Source organism: Aspergillus oryzae, chromosome 4 (assembly GCF_000184455.2).
Source record: "Aspergillus oryzae RIB40 DNA, chromosome 4".
Classification (NCBI taxonomy): domain Eukaryota; kingdom Fungi; phylum Ascomycota; class Eurotiomycetes; order Eurotiales; family Aspergillaceae; genus Aspergillus; species Aspergillus oryzae.
In genome coordinates, this window is record NC_036438.1 from 2,340,038 (window position 1) to 2,360,298 (window position 20,261).

A 20,261-nucleotide genomic window follows, 5' to 3' on the forward strand; every position below is an offset into this window, starting at 1 on the left:
CAGTAGTAGTCCCAGAAATCCATTGAATCAGTCAGTCCCATTCCTGATTTGATGCAGTCCGGGAGGAAAGAATTCAGACAATGATAATCGATACCGAAGAGGAACACGAGAATGAATATATATTTCCAAAAACAAGAACATCACAATCAAAGGAAATAAACCGGTATTCTGGGTGTTCTTCTCATCGTATTTATGGATCCCCAAGAGGAATGGAATATACCTGGACATACAGGGTGTGTATCGATCAAATAACGTTAATTACCTACCTTACCTGAACAATTCCCATCAAATCGAGGAGGTCCCCACTTTTGCTGCCAAACCGCCCAATGGAACCATGGGAAGGGACTCTTTTCCCTCCGCCAAATCCTCACCTCATCTCCTACCTTAACAACTTTACTGTTCCTACTACTGTCTGGACACCCTCCACGGACACTAAACCGTGACGACTTCTCCTCCTCCCTCCCCTCCGCCGCCGTCACCTCTCTTCCTTTTCGACCCTGGCCGACGTGCTTTGTTTCTATTGTTCTTTTTTATTATTCTTATTCTCAATCCCCAGTTTGTGGTTCGGGATTCCACCCCATCTTCCTTTTCTCCTTCTCCCCCTCATTTCGACCACTTTCTTCCAAGCTTCTTTATTTACCTCATTTTCTCCCTTTCTTATTGTGGTCCCGTGACCCCATCTCTTTTCTTACGATCTTTTACTCTTGTTTCCTGACATTTCCCCCGCTTCTTCTCTTCCACCCCGACAAGGTCGTTCTCTGTTCGCGCAGGCGGTGTGTGTGTGTGTGTGTGTGTGTGTGCTGTGGCTTCGTGCCTACTTTCCGTCTATCTTTCTACGGCTTTGCGTCGTGCGAAGTTCCACGGCGTGAGCTTCATTCGACTTTGACCACCACACCGAATGGCTTCTGTCAACTCCCTGCCGGCTGCCAATAATGCATCCGGCAATACCGTCAATGCGTCTTCACAGAACTCGGGTTCTAGGCCCTCATTAAGATCCAGCGCTAACTCCAAGGCGGATGGAGGTCGCCGTCAGGCAGGCAGCCCGCTTGATGGAGGTCAGAGGTATGTTGTGCTGTCTATTTGCATTGCTCGATTATTTCGTGGCCAATCCGACCCATCTGTCTTTTGGTTTCTGTTGCTCTTTTTTCACCGCTTATCACCTTGCGAGAGCGCCGTCGAGCGTCTCATTACCCACCTTGTTTTCTCCCAACTCGCACACTTACCACTGAACAAATGAGTTTCGCTTCGGTGTTCCATTCTTTTGTCTTGTTTGTTTAAATCTGTGTTGTCGATGGCCATGCTTGTCCGTCACTGCACGGGGACCAAAACATTTGAATTTAGTTGCCCGGTTCTGCAGCTTCGCCTTGCAATGCATTGACTAACGATTCCTCTCCATCCTATACAGGCGCAGCAATTCCCAGAAGGCTTGGACCCAAGGCATGAACCCGATCACTCAGAGGTCTTCATATTCGCAACAGAACGGAAATATGGCTCAGAAACAGAATGCGGCCCCTAAGCCAACATCAAAAGAGTCGAACACACCTGATAATCATGCCCATGACCGTCTTGTTTTCTTGGTTACTAGCTTTATTGTAAGCTTGTCCACCCTTGACCCCACACGGGACGGTACACTTATACTTCTTAGGGCTTGGCCGCTACCATTACCACGAAGAACGGTGAGAAGTACACTGGAATATTCTCTTCGTCCTCCCTTGAACCTAGCGAATCATCCTTTGTCTTGAAGATGGTGCAGCGCCCAACAAAGCAAGAGCAAAACCGGGCGAATGGCGTAAGCGATGCTACAAGTCCGTTTCTAGGATCCGCACCGGATCACAGTATGTCGTTCGATGTGAAGGATGTGGTGGAAATATCCGTTCCCAACGTCTCCACATCCGATGTTACAGCGAAAGGAGCTAATGGTAAAGCTTGTCCATATTTAGTTTCTGCACCACATAATCTTTCGTCGCTAACGCTTTTTAGGTGCCTCTACTGGCTTCCGAACTGATGTCGATATTTCTGGTAACCTGGCGATGCGCGAGCGAACCTTGAAGCGCTGGGAGCCATCGGCAGAGACTGAGGTGGATTTGTCTCTGGAAGCTACGAACACGTCAGCCGGCTGGGATCAGTTCGAGGCCAATGCACGTTTGTTTGGAGCCACTAGTAGTTATGACGAGAATCTCTACACTACCCGGATTGACCGTTCCGACCCGACTTACAAGCAGAAGGAAGCGGAAGCCGCTCGTATTGCACGTGAAATTGAGACCACCGACGTTGACAATGCGCATATGAGGGAAGAACGAGGATTAACAGTGCCAGGAGATGGTGGTGACGAGGAAGACAAATACAGCGGTGTCCGACGTGACGAGAGAAACTTCCCACCCCTTGTCTCTGGGCAGCCAAACAAGTACACACCGCCAGCTCGTCGACAGGCCGCCGCTCAAGCTGCTGCAGCCCCAAGTTCCTCCGCTAGCGCTGTGAAACAGGTGCCCAAGGATACAACGCCTTCTACGGCGGCACCACCTAAAGATAGTACCGCATCACAACCTGCCCCTTCAGCTACAGCTGCCAGCGCCGCTCCTGACGCGGACAAGTCTGCCTCGGCGAAGCCTCCATCAGCTACCAGCGCTGTACCGAAGCGGACTGGCACGGAGAATGCTACCGCCAACGTGGAAGCGGAAGTGCTAGATCACTTCCGTCAATTCGCCAACAGCGAGAAACAGAAAATGCAGGAACGCCGCCGTAACCAGGCGTCCTATGATCGTACGATCAAACTCAATGAACTGATGAAATTCTCGAAGAACTTCAAGCTTGCTACGCCAGTCCCCAAGGATCTGGTGCCTATCCTCGCCAAGGACCCTCATAAGCAGGAAGAAATCATCCAGAGAGCTCAGCAGCAAGCTGAGGAGAAAACATCAACCAAGACCTCTCCAACGCCTGAGCAGAAACAAACGCCCCGTGCCCCTGTCTCGGCTCGCCATGACAGCGGGACAGCGCCATCGGCGACACCATCCGATCGCCCGGCCTATCCTCGTGGTCGCCAGGTGTATCCTCCTACCGGTCCGCACGCAGGTGCTGGTGCGAGACCCCAGCACCAGACAATGAACCCGGCTCGTCAAACCACGGGGATGCTCGGGCATCGCCTGGCCGACAACCTTCAGCAGCGGAAAGGTGTAGCGATGGGCGCTGTTCCGACGCCTTTGCCCATTCAAGACGTTCGCTTACCCCCAACGGGCCCCGCTGGTGACCAGTCCGGCGTAACCAGCCCAAGCAAGGCGCAAACACCAACATCTTCGGCATCCACAAAGTTCAATGTGAGAGCCCTAGAGTTCAAGCCCAACCCAGCCGCAAGCACATTCACCCCAGGTGCTTCGTCCAGCTCGTCACCCTTTGTTGGAGGTCGTTCTGTTTCTCGTGCCACTAGCCCCTCTGCATTCTTCGGTGCTAAGAAGCCACGGCCCGTCACCGAGCGCCCGTCTCTCAAGAACCAATTCAACGCTATTAAGAGAATGAAGAAGGAGAGCGCGGAAAACACTGAGAAGGATTATACTTTCAATGGAGGAATTCCGCCAGCATATAAAACTCTCCCCACCTGGGACGTGCCTACTGGCAATGAAGAGAAGACTTACCAGCACATGTTCAAGCCTCCTGTTACTGTTCCAGCCATCTCTCCCCAGAACCGCTCAGCATCTAACCCACAGGCTCCTCATCAACCCCACATGCCTTTCCAATTCCCCCAGACAACACCAGGCATACCTCCTGTATCTGGTCCCCCACATGGGCCTCATCTGCATCCCCAGCACCATGCATCTGGTCCACCTCACTTTGACGACCCTCATCGGATGCAAATGTCAGCCTCAACTTCTCAGGTCTTCCCGTCCCCGAGACTTCAGCATGGGTATCCTTCTCCCATGGCCCCTCATGCCCAGCTAGCATTCGGGCAACCCATGCCACAATTCTACGTCAACCAAGGTGGCCCCCAACCTGGTCATATGAGGCCCTACCCAGGTGCTCCTCAGTTTATGAACCCGCAGGCCAACATGGGTGCTCCCATGATGGTACAGCAACCTTCCAGCGGTCCTTACATGGGGGTCCCTCAGGGTATGGCCCCTTACACGCCTCAGATGCAGATGTATTCCCCGAATCCGGGCCACGCCTACCCGCAGCATGCGCCGCCTCAGCCGCACAGCGGCTTTCCGAGCCCCAGCCGCGGTGCGCCGATGATGATGCATCAAAACTCTCAACAGGGCCAGCCCCCACAGCCAGTAATGTTCATGTCACCGGGGCAGCATGGACAGCCCGTCTATGCAGCTCAGCAGCCAGGCCACAGTATGTTGCAACCAATGAAGCGACCCACTGCTGATTGCTGACCGTTCTTAGTGCCTCCCGTTCGGGGTAACTATCCACAACAGCAGCCACCCTTCCAATCTAGCCCGCATCAGGTGCATCACTATCCGCCTCACCAGCATCGTACCCCAAGCAGCGGCTATAACCAGATACCTCAGATGCCACCCCAGGTACCTGCTCAAGCGCCGCCGGCCGCAGCGTCGGGTCCTCAGCCAGTAGACGCCGCAGATGAGGTGAAATGAATCTACACCATGAATAGTGGGCGAGACGCCATTGCCTCTTTAGTTGAGCAATCTAAGGATATACCCATTGCATCTTGTGAATAGGCGTACCCGCTACGCTCGAGTGTGCACCTAGCATTCGTCCAGCGTTGACAACTACACTATCTCGCAATACCCGTGCCCTCAATTTGTTTCTGAAAGACCTCTACCTTGGATTTCTGCTCTCACGCTACCCTTTTTGCACCCAGAGCGTGCAATACTTCTGGTGAGCAGGTACTGTCATTTGTACTGGTAAGTATTCTCGGTATCCTTTGGGTATACGTCCCATTGTGTAGATCTTATGCTGATGGGTCAAGGCGATTACGTGTCGTGTATCAGCTACTTTCAGCGGGCAAGGTATATGATAGGCCTGAGGATGTATATGCTGAAATATGAGACGATCCACCTGTCGACGTTTGCAGGTCTTCATGGACTTGCGACAGTGTCTACCTCGCCACCACCTATACTATACGCATCTAGGGATAATCCCCGGAACATCCACGGGGTGACCTCGGCCAATATTACATCCCATGCTCGTGCGAAACACACCGCTGGAATCGATATATGCCAACCATGTTTGGAAAATTTTTTACTTGTCTTAGTTATCTTGTTTTGCTTTGTTTTTTGTTTCAATTTCCTACATGTTCTTCTTATTTTACATGACTTGTAGCGAGGGGTTATGCAGGAGGCTCAAGATGTACAGGGAGATGTGCCAGCCGATGACTGTGTTTGTTTCTCATAGCTTAAGCGCCAGCGGGTGCCAACATGGCACTCTGCATGCTCTGTTGTTGTGTTTGACTTGTTGCAGGCAAAGTGCTGACATAGCACGAGAGGTAGAGGCTATGCATGGATGAATGATACTCAGTGATGCTAAAGAATAGTTGGGAATGATACTCCACGAAACGATGAACTACTCAATGTAGAAGCGTGTTTCCGTATGTGTAGCTGTTGGTGCCGACGAATAACAAATGATAGAAGTCTGTTGCATCAGGTTAGCAACGAACCCTTAGAAACAAGTGTAGTGAAATCGGGCACGGATGGTAAATCTCTTCAGGTCTTTTCAGTTTATATTTGGTCATCATCCAACCAAGACAGCGTCGCAACCGCGGTACTTTCGCCTCACCCAGCTCAGAAACAAGGAGCCCATCACACGATCACAGATTCCGCACCGCCATATCGAAGCCAAAGCCATGCCTCATTCTCGATCCAATGCCCCACCGCTTCTCCTCCACTCCCATCAGCAGTTACTCCCACAAAATCAAGCCCAAACACCCACCCCCTCTTGTTTGCCGCAGCCATTAGTTTCTGAATTCCTCATAGAGACAAAGCGGACCAGAAACCCCAAATTGCGGCTTGCGGATTATCCTCTTTGCTGTACACACGTCTTTCCAGGGTATGCAATGCCGTGAGTCTTGCGACTATGACCATTTGCCTTTTACCGAAGCATGTGTCTGCATCATCGATGGATAGCAAAGAGGATGAGAGCAATGATAAGATCTTCTCGAGAATGACGCACGGCTGGCTGCCGATATGGGAGGGATTTTGTTTTCGTCTGATGGTACACCTTGACAGCGGATGAGGAGTCCCTTCGGCTGGTGATTGACGTGCCTTTTGGTTTCGCGGTCTGACCTTTTACCAGTGGATCATCACTCGAGATTTGGTGGACTGTGGAGGGGGAAGGTAGATAGCTAGCTCACTCACTTGTTTTGTAGTGCGGTGGGAATACTTGTTCCAGAATTACTGTAGGTTAGTCAGTGCAGAAATCAGTATTCAGATGGTAAGTCTGCTATTGTAAGTCATTCCTGCAGTTTTTGGGCGTGTGGTAACCTTGACGCGTATAGTAAAATAGAATCGGAGAAAAAGGAGATGGAGCTACAGCTCAGGTGATGAATGACATTGGAGTTGGAGATGGCGCTAAACCGCATTTGGGGTGGGGTACCGTCGGCCGACGCCAAGCCTAAGGCCGTCATTTAGTTATTATTAGTTTCCGTGATTCAATGCCACTGACAATCACCTTGTGAGCAGCGCAGGCTGTTGAATCGGGGCCAAGTGGCTTTTACCAGGACTTCGTCAGCGGTGCAGCCAATTCAGAAGCAATCGAACAGTTTCCGGCATAATCGTCCTTTTCTACAACCCGACTTCCGCCGTGTTATTGTCGTCAAAAGTTAAGAGTAATCTCCGGCCGAGAAACGAACAACTATGGATTTCCTCAAATCCGCCGTCGCATCTGCAATCGCGAAGGGAAGCTCCTTCCCCTATTCGCTCGGCGACAGAGTCGATATTTCTGATTCGATATGGACGCTTCATAATGCTACGAAACGGGTATGAAAGCTAGGAGACTATTATCGGTGCACTGGATGTGATCGCGGGGCTAATGAGGCGCTATCCCGGTTGGATGCATAGGATGACGGCTCGGCATGCAGTGTTTTCACATTCGATATTGCTTCTAATAAGTCTCGTCTACCCCTGGCGAAGAACGCGGTGCGCAAGTCACGAACGTTACGACATCCTGGTGTGATTAAAGTTTTGGATACTATCGAGGTACTTGATCATTTGGTGGCTTGAGTTGCTGCGTGGTGTATTGGGTCACGCAGCCGTGGATGTGCAACTTACTTACGCTGCATAGACAGAAGCCAGTCTTTATATTATCACGGAGCGAGTCGTCCCCCTGTCGTGGCATGTGAAGCGGAGGAGTTTGAGTGAGGAGACCTCTAAATGGGGACTGCATACAGTGGCGGTATGTGGCTGAATGTGTGAACGGACTTGGACCTTGCTAACTAGACTTATTTACAGTCCACACTTAAGTTTATAAATGAAGATGCTTCGTCTGTTCACGGAGTCGTGAGGGCCTCGTCGGTATTCGCTAGCGAAAGTGGCGAGTGGAAGCTAGGAGGTTTCGATGTGTTAAGTTCCATGAATGATGAACATGCAGTTATATACGTTAGTCTCCCCTTGACAGAGTCGATCAGACGGAGACGTGGGCTAACGACCAACAGACATATGCCAGCCTTGTACCAGACGCGGCTCGGTATACACCGCCAGAGGTTGTCAAAGGCGGCTGGGATACCATTAAGCGCCACCCTTTAACGGCCGTCGATGCCTATGGGCTTGGAATTTTAATCTATGAGGTCTTCAATGGTGGTTTCATGGGAGGAGATCAGGTGGGCAAAACAACGAATATCCCACCAACCATGCAAGCAAGCTACAAGCGTCTCTGCACGGCGAATCCTAAGTTGCGACTGAGTCCGGGACACTTTGTTGAGCAAGGAAAGAAGCATGGCGGCTTCTTTCAGACACCGTTGATCAGATTGACGGACGACATAGAGAGTCTAGGCCTCAAGAATGATGCTGAGCGGGAAGAATTCATTAAGTAGGTTTCCCCTCACGTCCCTTGTGCTGACAAGTGCATTGTAAAATACTCAAGTACTGATTGTCTTAGTGAGCTTGATGGACTCACCGAGGACTTCCCCGAAGAATTTTTCAAAATGAAGGTACTTCCAGAGCTATTGAAATCTGTTGAATTCGGCGGAGGCGGCCCCAAGGTTCTAGGGGCTATTATCAAGATCGGGTCCAAATTATCCTCAGAGGAATTCAATTCAAGACTGACGCCTGTCATTGTGCGCCTATTTGCCAATCCTGATCGAGCGCTACGGGTATGTCTGTTGGACAATTTGCCATTAATGATCGACAATCTTCCCCAAAAGATTGTGAACGACAAGATCTTCCCGCAGATGGTTCGTTGTGCTATTGAATCCTCGTTTTCTCCCGTTACTAACAATTGCTTTCATCCAGACATCTGGGTTCACTGACGTTGCACCCGTTGTTCGAGAACAAACCGTCAAGGCCGTACTGGCGGTCATTGACAAATTGAGCGATCGGACTATTAATGGAGACCTATTGAAATTCCTGGCTCGGACTGCAAATGACGAGCAGCCAGGAATACGTACAAATACTACTATTTGCTTAGGAAAGATCGCGAAAAATTTAGGACAAAGCGTAGGTCGCACCACGCCACCGAAACAAACCAATACTAATCGCCAGTATAGTCCCGATCCAAAGTTCTAGTTGCTGCGTTTACAAGATCGCTACGCGATCCGTTTGTACATGCCCGGAATGCGGGCTTGTTGTCGTTGGCTGCCACGATGGAATTCTTTACCGAGGAGGATTGCGCCACCAAAGTTCTCCCCGCCATATGCCCTTCTCTCCTTGACAAGGAAAAGTAAGGAGCTTCTTATCTCACCGCTGGCTCTATGCGTCTAACATGCAAATAGGATGATCCGAGATCAGGCGAACAAGACGCTCGATGTTTATCTCCAACGGATACGTAAATTCGGCAACACCATGCCGGAAACCGTGTTGCCTCCTTCAACCAGCTCAGACGCTTCCAAGGACGATGCTCGTATTGGAACGTCCAATGATAAGTCCTGGGCAGGCTGGGCGATCTCCTCATTTACAAACAAGCTTACCGCGGCGAATGGTGTGATTGAGCCATCTGCGAATAGCGCTAAGCCCGTCGAAGCCGAGCCAGCCCGCTCGGCATCCGTGCCACGTCCGTCGAAACCGTCAACCTCGGCGCAGCTTGATTTGCCAAAAGTGACTCCACGTCCTGCAGCACAGCCCCTAGTCCACCGGTCAATGTCAGAGCAGGTCGTTCCAGTCACCAATGATATCGACGAACCGGATGACGTGTACGAAGCGTGGGGTGCCATGGACGATGAAGACGGGGAAAGGGCAGATGATCCATTCAGCCCTGCCGCAACCACTGTTTCCTCCACCGTATCTGCACCGGCGTCAAAGCCTGCCCCTGTGCCCTACGATGATGGAGGCGAACCGGACTTCGCCGGTTGGCTAGCGGCACAGTCCAAGGCAAAGAAAACTCTACCCAAGGGCTTGAGCAAGACTACTTCCGCGGCGTCCTCGGCTCGGAGTGCCAGTCGCAATAGTACGACTAAGCCTAAGACGTTAGCTCCAGTCAAAAAGATCGAAACCAAACCCAAGGAGGAGGACCTGGACGATTGGGGAGATGCTTGGGATTGAGTTCATTTTTTGTTTTTATTTTGTTTTTTCCTTTCTAGAACTCAAGTTATGGGGGTTTGGTAAAACCGCAACGAGCGTTAGAATTTAGATACCATGCACATATAATTGACTGATGAATTAAGATTAATATTTGCATCGAATCCATGGAATGTTCGATAAGTCAGCCTTATCGATGCGGTCAGGCCAATCGCATGCCGGCCCGCCGGCCCCGTGATCGCAGGTGACCATCCGCCGCCTTACGAGAAGCTTCACTTTATCTTATTGTTGTCTTGTCTGACTGTTCATCTTCCCAGCGCTGATTCATTCTTGTGGAGTGTTTATTGACCTTGGCTATTCTGCTGAAACCCCTCCCCGCCATTCCTTTCGGATAGACTCGTATTTGAAATACCGATTGTCCCACTTGAAGCGCTAGATAATCTTGCTGCCTGCCTTCCCAGCGTCAGCGGCTGTGTCCGGTTTCTAGAAGGCTGCAGGTTATCTAATCGTTTGCGCGATGGATCACCGTTGACGAGCCTAAAGGTCACTTGAGTTCATTGAAATCAACCCCGATCCCCTGCCATTTTGTTCAGATATCCGTGATGGACCATGAAGAGGAGGCACCTCCGCCGTATTCCGCCGTCGATCCGCTCACTCGAAATGCCATTGCATCGGCCGAAGTAAATCGGGTCATACTCCGTCTCCGAGGGGGGGATGTCTCATTTGGTGATACTGCATCAAGCGATAGCTCCAGCTCCGTTGTGCTCGCCTCCTCTCCGCTTACGCCCGCCAACTTCACCTCCGCCGCCGCTTACTTCGTTGAACGCCCGGTCCCTACCGTTGACAATGAAAGGCCGATCCTCGAGCACCACCTAACCATCTATCCGCGGAGTCAGTCCAAGGATTTCCCTCGTCGCCCTCGTTGCTGGGGTTCACGCACTGAGCACATCATCCAGCAGGACTGGGACATGTTCTTGCGATATCTGTTTCCTCCACATCTCGGCCTCGCCTCCTCTTCCGATCAGTTACCTCGTCAGGTTAGGGCACAGATCCAACGAGATCGCAAAGATCGCCCACAAGAGACAGACGAGCAGCGCCGGAAGCGAATATCGGCCGTTATCACAGAATGGAACCAATACTTCTTCGAACCCCGCGCAACTTGCATCACATTTTCCTACGTCACCGACCCACAAAATGCACCGGCGTCTCCTCTTTGTCCTAGATGCTATCCTGCTGCCACCCGGGTCTCACAGGAGAACCGGACAGCGGTGACGGTGCGGCCTACTCCATCCCTAACTCCGAGACAACCAATGTCGCCTCTGTCCCCTCCACCAAGTAATCGCCACTCTCCTGCACCTTATGCATACCCGAGTCCACAACATCCACAACTGCCTCCTACTCCACATACACCCTACGGTGCTCCTCAGTACTACCATCCTCCACCTCCTCACCATCCTACATATCCTTACTCCCCCCAGCCACATATACCCTATCAGCACAACGCCTCGTGGAACTGGAATGCTGGAGCTTGGCCCCCTCCACAGCAAAACTCGAGTTCTAAGAGTGGACCTCTGGGTTGGATATCCTCGCTAGCTTCCCAGGCCCAGAAGTACGGCGAGCGCATCTCGGAGCACGCTGCGCAGTATGGGGATCAGATCAGTGCACAAGCCTCCCATTATGGCCGACAGGTAGAAGAGCACGCGATGGCGCATGGCCGATGGATAGAGGAACAGGCCAGTCTCCAAGGACGAAAGGTGGAAGATGTCTTCACTGGTCTTGTCAGCCGACCTCGCAACGAATGGCCTGCGACTGATGCTCGCGGCCAAGTCTACTATCCGAACGCGTATAACTATCCTTATACTCCGGCCACCCACGCCGTCGAGCCTACTAAACCTGTTGAGCCCGCTACCACACTACCCGTCCAACGTATCCGTAGATTATCCACTGGTTCGGCATCCTCCGACTCGTCGTTGGAATCGATTGACTCGTTATCCACAACGTCGGAGCTGAGCACCTCCGATCTGGCTACGGTTCGGGCGCAGCTCTTGTCGCTCGAAGACCACCATGACCGTGATTTACACGAAGCAGCGGTAGGGCTGCGACGGCAGCTCACCGTTTTGCAGGAGTCTCGCCGTCGGGACCGGCTTGCCGGACGCAATTGGCGGCAGGGGTGGGGCCAGTACCCACAGCAGCATGGCTACGGACGCGGCTGGGGAGGACGATGGGAATCGCCACAGCAACATGAACGGAGTGCGGCTGAGAAACGAGCCCTGAAAGAGGAGACACGGGCCACGCGGAAGGCCTTCCGGGACGTCCTGCGGCGAGCGAGGGAGGAGCACAAGGAGCAGCGACGGCTCAAGCGCAACCGACGCCGTCTGGAACGGTCTCGCCAGATAGAAGCCACTCCGTCAGAGCCAAGTCTCGAGCAACAGGTGCAGAATTTGGACCTCGACCATAACCGGGAGAGTCAGTCGACCGTCCAATCTTTCACATCCATCCCATCCCCGGCACGGTCCGTTGCCGAGATTAGCGTGATCAGCTCGATCAGTACCCCTAGCACTGTATCTTCACATCACCTTCTGGAAGATGAGCCTCAAAATGGAGGTAAAGAAAACCAAAAGGAGGCTGAGAAAGCCAAGCAAAGCCCAAAGGAGATAGAAAAGATCAAGCGCAAGGAAGTCCCAAGACTAGAAGAGAAAGGCAAAAAGTCTGGTTGAACAGCGAGCTTTGAACATTTGAGTTATTGAGCAATTGCATGGAATCCGTGATTGGTTATTTTGGGGGATATGGTACATGAGAACCGGTGTTCAGGTGGAGCAACTGCATTTCTTGTATGTGTTTATGGGTAATAAGTGCCAATTGCATGTCGAGTCTTTCATCTTTGTGGTCTACGTGTTTTTGAGGTTTTTGTTTAGCTGTAGTTAGCATGATACTGGCGCTGAATGAGACATGGAACTGCATCACACCACTCTGCCACTGCAAGCAGTGTACATATACATCTTTCATTTCCACGCATGCAAGTAGAAGAACTACCAGACAATCAACATCCAGCAGAAAAACCCGGTCTATACCACCCTAGCATGAATAATAATAGCACGGGAGAAGGAAGGAGAAAGAAAGAAGAGAAAGAGAAGAAAGATCCCCTCTAAGCCTGAGTCTGCGACTCATTCTTCTCCACCAAATCGCCCACACCCAATCCACGTCCAACCCGCACCTTCACCATCTTCTCCTTCTCCTTCTCCGTCCCCAATTCACCCACCTCCTCGCCCTCATCGGCATCTTTGCCTTCTTTCTCCGCCCGTAGACGATCCTTCCGCTCGATCTCCGCCCAATCCATCCACATATCCGTCAGATCCATGCGCATCGCATACGCATCCTCCCCGTCGGCATAGTACTTGCTCTCGACAGTCTCGACCTTGAATCCGAGGGTATCGCGGTATAACCGCAGTGCAGCGGTGTTGCTCATACGCACATGAAGCGAGACGTACTGGGCGCGGTGTGATTCGGCCATAGCACGTTCTACCAGAAACAAAAAAGGTTAGTCCATATTCCAGCATCCCAATCAAACTACCCCACTAAAACCACCCCCCATACCACAAACCCCGAGAACCCAAAGAAAAGGAAAGAAAAGAATGCAAGGGAAAGGGAAAGGGAAAACATACGAGACATCCTCATCAACCTCTCGGCAATACCCAACCGTCTATGCGTCCTCATCACACTCAACGAAGTAATATGTCCATGTGCGACCCCGTCCGTCGGCTCCTCTTCCATCTTGGCCAACACGTACCCCACCACCTTCGGATACTGCTCGCTGGCGGTTGCGGCCCCGCCGGGAGCTGTGTGTTTGGAGTATCCATTCTTGGGGCGGACGACGGCGACGAAGCTCAGTTGCGGCCAGGTGAGCGCATGGTAGAGGTAGTATTTTAGGAAGTAGTTTTCGGGGAGGTTGGTGATGTTGCAGGTTTGGATTGAGGGGAGGAGGTCGATGTAGCTTGGGTAGCTGGAGAGGGGGACTATGTCGACCATTTTTTCTGTGTTTTTGGCTTTTTGGGGAGCCCGTTGAGGTAGAGGAGGTTAATTGAGGTGGTGGGGTTGAGGGGAGTTCGTCGGTTTGAGAGGGGATTGAGTATATGTTTTTGATGTTGGTATGATTAATTTGTCTCCGCGGGCGGTGGAGGTGATGCGGATCAGGTGCTGCGCTAACCCGGTTGGGGTGTGCCCTATCTTCGGTATCATTCCTTTGGCAACCGAGTATATGAGGTTGTCCTCTGGTTCTTGTGGTAAAGTGAAATACTAGGTGGTGTTGATTGTCAAAGTAGAGAGGTATTGGATTGAAAGTTTTTATATTCTTCTTTCCTATATGCGCTACTGCAGGTCGTTTCTCGTTAAATATGTAGTAAACAGGGCTGTCGTATCTCGTAACTCCCAGTCAAATCTTCTATACAACTAAATATATATATCAAGCGATTCAAAACAGAGAGACGAGGAATTGGATACCGCCGATCATGAGAGCGGTGGCCATGACGCTCTGCGGCGTCAGGCTCATGCCGGCGCTGGCCACGCCGCAGCACTTTCCGTTGTACGTCACATTGTTCATCTGCGCCGCAACCTCAAAGACCGTGCCGTTGACAGGGCCGTAGTTGTAGTAGTCGACCAGAAGGAAGTTCGGGGGGCGATTCCAGATTTCTAGGAGCTATGAGACCTTTGCCGATCGACACGAGGGAAGAGAAAACTTACTGGTACAATTGCTCGCCATCAGGCCGAGACTGCCGTATCCGGTCACGTTGTTCGTCTCATTCAAGAGAGCCGTGTTCGGGATGAGCAGGTCGAGATTCAGCACGTCCATCTGGATGTTGAGGTTGTGGTTCGCCATATACAGCCGGTTCTTGGCGTCATTCGCCGCCAGATCCGGGGGACGCTGGACGTCGCAGGGAAAGTCTCGGTCCGTGGGCGAGAACGGCGTCTCCCACAGCTGGGAAAATTCATCCATGAGCCATGGGTACGCCGTCTGATTGGCCTGGTAGTCTAGGAACATGACCGCACGCTTGCCGGAGAAGATCATGTTAGACAGCGTCGGCCAGTCGTCCAAGGCCATGGGAATCTTGGCGGGGGTATACACCAAGTCCATCAGACCGGAGTTCTGGACGGGCGCGGTGAAATTGCCCGGATCGACGTAGTCCGAGTTGCCCATCAAAATGGTGACCACATCGTACGGATGGGCTTTCATCCACTTGGTCACTCTGGTCAGATATGCCTCGAGGGTCCCCACGTTGAGCAGCTCGCAGCTGCTGTGGCACAGGTACATGGTGTTATTGACCAGATGAGTCTGGAATTGTACTATTCAAGTCTCAGTTGCTTGTTTCACGGCGTCTCTCTCTATCGATCCACTTACACATCCGAATCCCATCGTTCAACTGGTCCTCGACTTCCAAAGCCTGATTGGCGGCGACACTGCCCGATTGTACAAAGGGACTGTTGTGGGCAGCCACCACGGTGATGTTGGAATAGTTCCGTGCACAGAATTCGGGGTATCCATTGCAAGGCTGGGTGTTGACGACCGGGGATGACGAGGCGGATGCCGAGGCCGTCATGGTGGCATTGGCGGTGCCGTTGAGGGTCTGGGTGCCGCCCAGTACCGTCACAGAATTGGAGGTGGTGGTATTTGATGCGGTCGTCGCCGTGGCGTCGGAGCCTGTGAGGGTGTGAGAGCCGACGACAGTGCCATGGCCGCTGCCTAGGGTGACGGTGGAGGTGATCGACTGATAGGTGCCGGTCGGAGTTGCGGCATCACTGACTTTACCGGTGATGGTTCCTTCCAGAGTGAACATGCCCTTCCCCGTGCCAGTGGACGTGTCGGTCGAACTCGAGGAGTCATCTGCAGCCCAGGTGGGTAGAATGCCGCCTGCCGCCAACAACGGTAGTAACCGGATCATCACCCGCATGATGCCGGTTGATTCTCTGATCGGGAAGATAAGAATTATGTATGTCGATATGTATGTAGGAAAGGAACCAAAAGAATCAATACAGTACAGAAGGTATGGGTATAAGGAAAAGGAGAGTGTAAAGTCAAAAGGGTGGAATGGATGGAGAAAAAAGAAGGTCGATGCGGAGTTTAGCACCTGAGGCAAGTCCCTTAAAACCGTATCCTGTATTGTTCTGGTATCACTATGTAGTATGGGTATGTTTTGGTAACAGGGACTGCAAGCCACCCGCAACAATAAAAAAGAACTGAGTACCGGTAGGGCGATCGCAGCGGATCAGTGGCTGCAGGAGAAAAGAGGCTCGACTAATAGGAATGGAGCATGTTCCAACTTCCAGGCAGCATTTAATGGTAACGACTCCACTGTGGAGCAGCACGCTGCGATGACGTTGCGGCGGTGCAGGTGGCCCAATTAAACCCAGGGGTTGGCAGAATAAACACAGAGAGTCCAGACAACTCATTCTCTAAATATGGGTGAGGTTATTCTGGTTCAGCTGAAACACGTAATATCCACTGCGCCTCTTTTTTTCTGTTTTATCCGGGTTAGTATTGAATCCTATGTTATTGTCTTTCTTTTTTTCTTAATTGCTTCTATTTTACTTTCTTATATGGGATGTTATTTCTTCGGTATTTCCGTTAGCTCAAAGTCAATTCTCCGTAATGAAATCCTGCAGGTAATCTCGGTCATGAATCGTAACGGATTGAAACATGTTTCGATCAACGGCACTATTAAAGGATCAACCGCTTATCAGGGAAAGGAATGACAGGATTGACTACCGCCGAGAGGACGATCGGTCCCCCTGAAGCCAGCGGATCGGGGAATCTGGACCCTACCGACTCCAGTACAGGTGAAAAGCACTTACGACCGCATTACGCCGCCGCCGATCTTGCGAAGATTTTCCTGGACCTTAAGGTTCAATTGAAGTAATTCCCGTTCGATCGTCGCCTTTTCTCGTATTTCGCTTATTCTTCTCCTCCTGCCTTCCTGTTTTCCTTCCAGCCCTACCTTTTCCTTGTATAACACACCTTTTCGATATCGTACTCTCTGGATATACCGTCCGAGGTGATTTCTTCTCGTTGTGGATGGTCTCTTGATACTGATATCCCTCACAGTCTACGTCATCGTCGATGCAGTCGCAGTCACTGACCTTCTTTTTCTTCTTAAACCATTGAAATCAAATCCATCAATCGGTCACTCTTCTTCTACCACGTGCCTCGCCCATGGCGAACCTCCCATTCTTCCGCAAAGCTCCTCAACGGCCAGAGTACGGCCGGAGTCGTTCGAAAGTTCTCTGGCACCGTCTACTGCGCTCCTTTCTTTATCTCATCGCATGGATCTTCCTGGTTCTGGTCGTCATTGGCGATGTATCCAACAAACCCGTCCTCCGCCAAACGTGGTTCCTCAAGATCGACCTCTCCAACATCATCCCGCTCTCCGTCCCCAATGCCGTCCTGATTAACAGTATTGCGCGATCCATCGGTCTCCATGATTTCTACACCGTCGGTCTGTGGAATTTCTGTGAGGGATACAATGATAGTGGCATCACCAAATGCTCCAAACCGGAGACTCTCTACTGGTTCAACCCGGTCGAGATCATCATGTCCGAACTGCTCTCCGGAGCTACCAGTATGTTTTCGACCCTCAATACAGACACGAGAGACCAAAACTAACAAAATCCAGTTGCCCTCCCCGGAGATATCACCGACGCTCTCAAGATCGCCCGGATCGCCTCTCATTGGATGTTCGCTCTCTTCATCCTGTCCACCATTCTGACCTTCGTCATGATCTTCCTCTCTCCGCTAGCTACGTCCTCGCGACCCCCGCAGTCCATCGCACCGGACCCCAACGTCAACGCTGCTCACCCGGCCCACCGTCGCCGCACCTTTATCTTCCTCCGCGCCTTTCCGTTCTTCATTCTGACCTTCCTTACGGCCCTCTTCACCATTGTCGCCTCCGTCGTCGCAACCGTCATGTTCATCATCTTCAAGAACGTGTTCACCTCGGCGGACTATAACCTGAACATTGAGGCGGAACTGGGCACCCGCATGATGGCCTTCATGTGGATTGCGAGCGGCTGCAACCTGCTGTCGTTCATCCTGCAGTTGGGCTCCTGCTGTGCAGCTTGTTGCGGTGGCCGGAAGGCCCGGAAGGCGCTGAAGAACGGCGGTGCGAATGGATTGCCGGTGCGCGAGAAGGAGGGTCCTCATAGTCCTGCGACGACGACAGCTACAGAGTGAGCTTGATTTCCGTCTCTTCCAACATGCCCCGTTCAAATAAGAGCCCGTTGGAAGCGATGATTGGTTTTGAATTGGATATTATTGGTCATCAAGAACATACATATACAGTAAGAGCCATATATAAGCGGGGCATATATCTCTCAACTTTTGTTTTAGAACTGTTACATAGACAGGGGTTTCTATACGGATATTACTTTACCACAGCTTGGCTCAGCATCGGAGGTGCATTTGATTTAGTTAGTTACGATCGTTACGACTTGTCATGATATAATCTACGGGTATTGGACTGTATTCCCGTTCCAAAGATTCAAACTGGTATCGTCTCCGTCTCAGAGTCGTGTGGTCCTAGGTACCTGAGCTCAGTCTTGATACAGGACGCATACCTTATGAACGTATAGTCCAGTTTCATCAGTCTCTGTCCATAGCGTACCAGGGTTACCTAGTAAGGTGCAGATGGGAATACCTCCACTGGTACGCTTGCGTAAGAGAAAACAGCAAACTAGAACTACAAGCTAAGTAATAACTTTAGATCATATACTATACTTAGAGCGGATCGAAATCTTTCTCGTATACAGGTGTTCTGAGTAGGTTCCAGCACAAACTATTGGTTATTCTGGTCTAAGTGGGGTTGTTGAAGATGTATAGGTTCCTTGCGGTTCAACTTAGGGCACTTTTAATAGAAGTGTTTGTCTAAAGAGATTGTATAAGTATAGAGAAGCTAAAAGTATATACAACTACGTGGTTCCTAGGTCTAGTTGGAGATATTTGGTAGAATACTGGAGTTATGATTGTTTAATGATGATTATACTCCCTCAAGATTCATAACGCTCCAGCTGACTCTTATCATATTCTTATAGATATCATGAGTACATGGCCAGCGCACCGACACGTCATTGTCTAGTACACGGATCGTAGAGAAAACAAGACAATGTTGTAGTTCACCTGTATCGGGAGCAACCCTTAGATTAACCTGTTCAGCTTGCTGAGAAATCCAGTGGGGAACTAGAAAAGGACCATGGCCATGGCTTTGGTTGGGACGGCAAACAACAAGATCGGAGATTGCCATTCAATAGCGAGCCCTAACAGTTGTTCTACCGCGGATTACCTGTGGAGCTATGACACATGTATGGAATGTCTTATCATTTCCTCAGGGCTTACATTGTCGTCTTACCGCTGTATGTACAGCATGACCAATGAACTCCCTTGGTTCTTAATCAATGGAAATAAAGCCCTGTGGCTCATTATCCGTGGAATCCCTCTAGCCCATCTTCTATCAACAGTTTGTATATAAGAAACAGACCAGAGAAAGAAAAAGGAGGGTATCTCTGCAACAGCAGCATACTTTGCATATTCATCATCCTACTTGACATCACTCTTATTCTTCTGTACCTCTTGCTTTTCAGCCTAGAGAAATATCCCACATGACGTCTTCCACCATGAACAACACAGCAACCAGACACAAGAAACCAGGAATCCCCACCCCAGCCATGCGGGAATACCTATGGATGAAACAAATCGGCAAAAGTCTCTCTGCCAACACTCCTCTACGTCCCAACAAGAGAACAAAACCGAGCGAAGGTGACAAAACCAGCTTAGAAACCAGACACCGTTTTCTCACGGCCTACAAGCTCAGGAAACTAAGAGAGAAAAGCGGTATGCGTTACGGAAGAAACAGAGAGCGTTCCCGTGGACATAATTCGACAGTCCTTGGAGGATCTCTGTACGAAGATGCTAAGCTATACAAAATGAGTCTGAGGCAAGATACTGAGTTCTATGAGGAGTTATATGGGATATCTCCTTTCCAGGTTCCGAAGAGTAGGTGTATGTAGCCCTCATTGTAGATATAGCTAATTGGATGATATGTAGTGCATTCGGAAACGCGTGCCTTGCTTAATGACCATGCTACGGTGTTGGCCTCAGGCAACCATAGGTTTACGCCTATATTTCAACGGGCTTTTGAGGAGTTTGTATATGCTCTGAAAGTTGCGAAATTTCCGCCCTACGATTACTTTCGGCGGAAATATAATGGCGACGTTGGAGATGAGCACCCTCTACTCATAAAACTGAGATCGCGTCATTGGGCTTTAGAAAGAGCCTTTAAGAAAGAAGTCAGATCCGTTGGTGGTAATAATAGGGGTGGCTCTAGCTAAGCGCTCGTTCGATACATTGGCTTTCATCTGACTTGTTTCATAGAGGCATTCTTTACTAAATTGTTCTTTATCCGTTAGCAAGTATCGTGTCTTGATTGACACTACATCTCAAAGGATAGATCTACTCGGCCTGTTCTGACATACAGTAATAATGGTTGAGAGGTTCATCGCCAACCTCTCGGCTACAATTACAAGAGTTTGTTAAGTGACAATAGTGAAACAAAGTCGGATTTCACGTGGATTAACTAAGTATGTAATTTCCCTAATCGCTATGCA

The 20,261-nt window shown here is 50.7% G+C and overlaps 7 protein-coding genes across 7 annotated transcripts; 5 read left to right on the forward strand and 2 right to left on the reverse strand.

Annotated features, from left to right (window-relative positions):
- Positions 1–898: 898 nt before the first annotated feature.
- AO090012000905 (putative PAB1 binding protein (Pbp1)) lies at positions 899–4,367 on the forward strand (the record flags this gene model as incomplete). The annotated part of the gene is made up of 4 exons (XM_023236682.1): positions 899–1,062; positions 1,406–1,592; positions 1,745–1,919; positions 1,981–4,367. 4 exons carry the CDS (start codon positions 899–901, stop codon positions 4,365–4,367), a joined length of 2,913 nt encoding a protein of 970 aa, XP_023091586.1.
- A 2,436-nt stretch (positions 4,368–6,803) lies between these two features.
- Positions 6,804–9,641, forward strand: AO090012000907 (COPI-interacting protein CEX1; the record flags this gene model as incomplete). The annotated part of the gene is made up of 8 exons (XM_023236683.1): positions 6,804–6,926; positions 7,231–7,341; positions 7,398–7,544; positions 7,601–7,974; positions 8,044–8,257; positions 8,397–8,600; positions 8,651–8,823; positions 8,876–9,641. 8 exons carry the CDS (start codon positions 6,804–6,806, stop codon positions 9,639–9,641), a joined length of 2,112 nt encoding a protein of 703 aa, XP_023091587.1.
- A 578-nt stretch (positions 9,642–10,219) lies between these two features.
- AO090012000908 (uncharacterized protein) lies at positions 10,220–12,334 on the forward strand (the record flags this gene model as incomplete). Its single annotated transcript, XM_023236684.1, has 1 exon — positions 10,220–12,334. One exon carries the CDS (start codon positions 10,220–10,222, stop codon positions 12,332–12,334), a length of 2,115 nt encoding a protein of 704 aa, XP_023091588.1.
- Positions 12,335–12,762: 428 nt separating this feature from the next.
- AO090012000909 (peptide alpha-N-acetyltransferase complex A subunit ARD1) lies at positions 12,763–13,643 on the reverse strand (the record flags this gene model as incomplete). The annotated part of the gene is made up of 2 exons (XM_001727797.3): positions 12,763–13,136; positions 13,280–13,643. 2 exons carry the CDS (start codon positions 13,641–13,643, stop codon positions 12,763–12,765), a joined length of 738 nt encoding a protein of 245 aa, XP_001727849.1.
- A 442-nt stretch (positions 13,644–14,085) lies between these two features.
- Positions 14,086–15,559, reverse strand: AO090012000910 (uncharacterized protein; the record flags this gene model as incomplete). Its single annotated transcript, XM_001727798.3, has 3 exons — positions 14,086–14,303; positions 14,355–14,954; positions 15,010–15,559. 3 exons carry the CDS (start codon positions 15,557–15,559, stop codon positions 14,086–14,088), a joined length of 1,368 nt encoding a protein of 455 aa, XP_001727850.1.
- A 1,259-nt stretch (positions 15,560–16,818) lies between these two features.
- AO090012000911 (SUR7/PalI family protein) lies at positions 16,819–17,835 on the forward strand (the record flags this gene model as incomplete). Its single annotated transcript, XM_001727799.3, has 2 exons — positions 16,819–17,224; positions 17,279–17,835. The coding sequence occupies 2 exons, from the start codon at positions 16,819–16,821 to the stop codon at positions 17,833–17,835; spliced, it is 963 nt and encodes a 320-aa protein (XP_001727851.1).
- A 1,421-nt stretch (positions 17,836–19,256) lies between these two features.
- AO090012000912 (uncharacterized protein) lies at positions 19,257–19,664 on the forward strand (the record flags this gene model as incomplete). The annotated part of the gene is made up of 1 exon (XM_023236685.1): positions 19,257–19,664. One exon carries the CDS (start codon positions 19,257–19,259, stop codon positions 19,662–19,664), a length of 408 nt encoding a protein of 135 aa, XP_023091589.1.
- Positions 19,665–20,261: the final 597 nt, after the last annotated feature.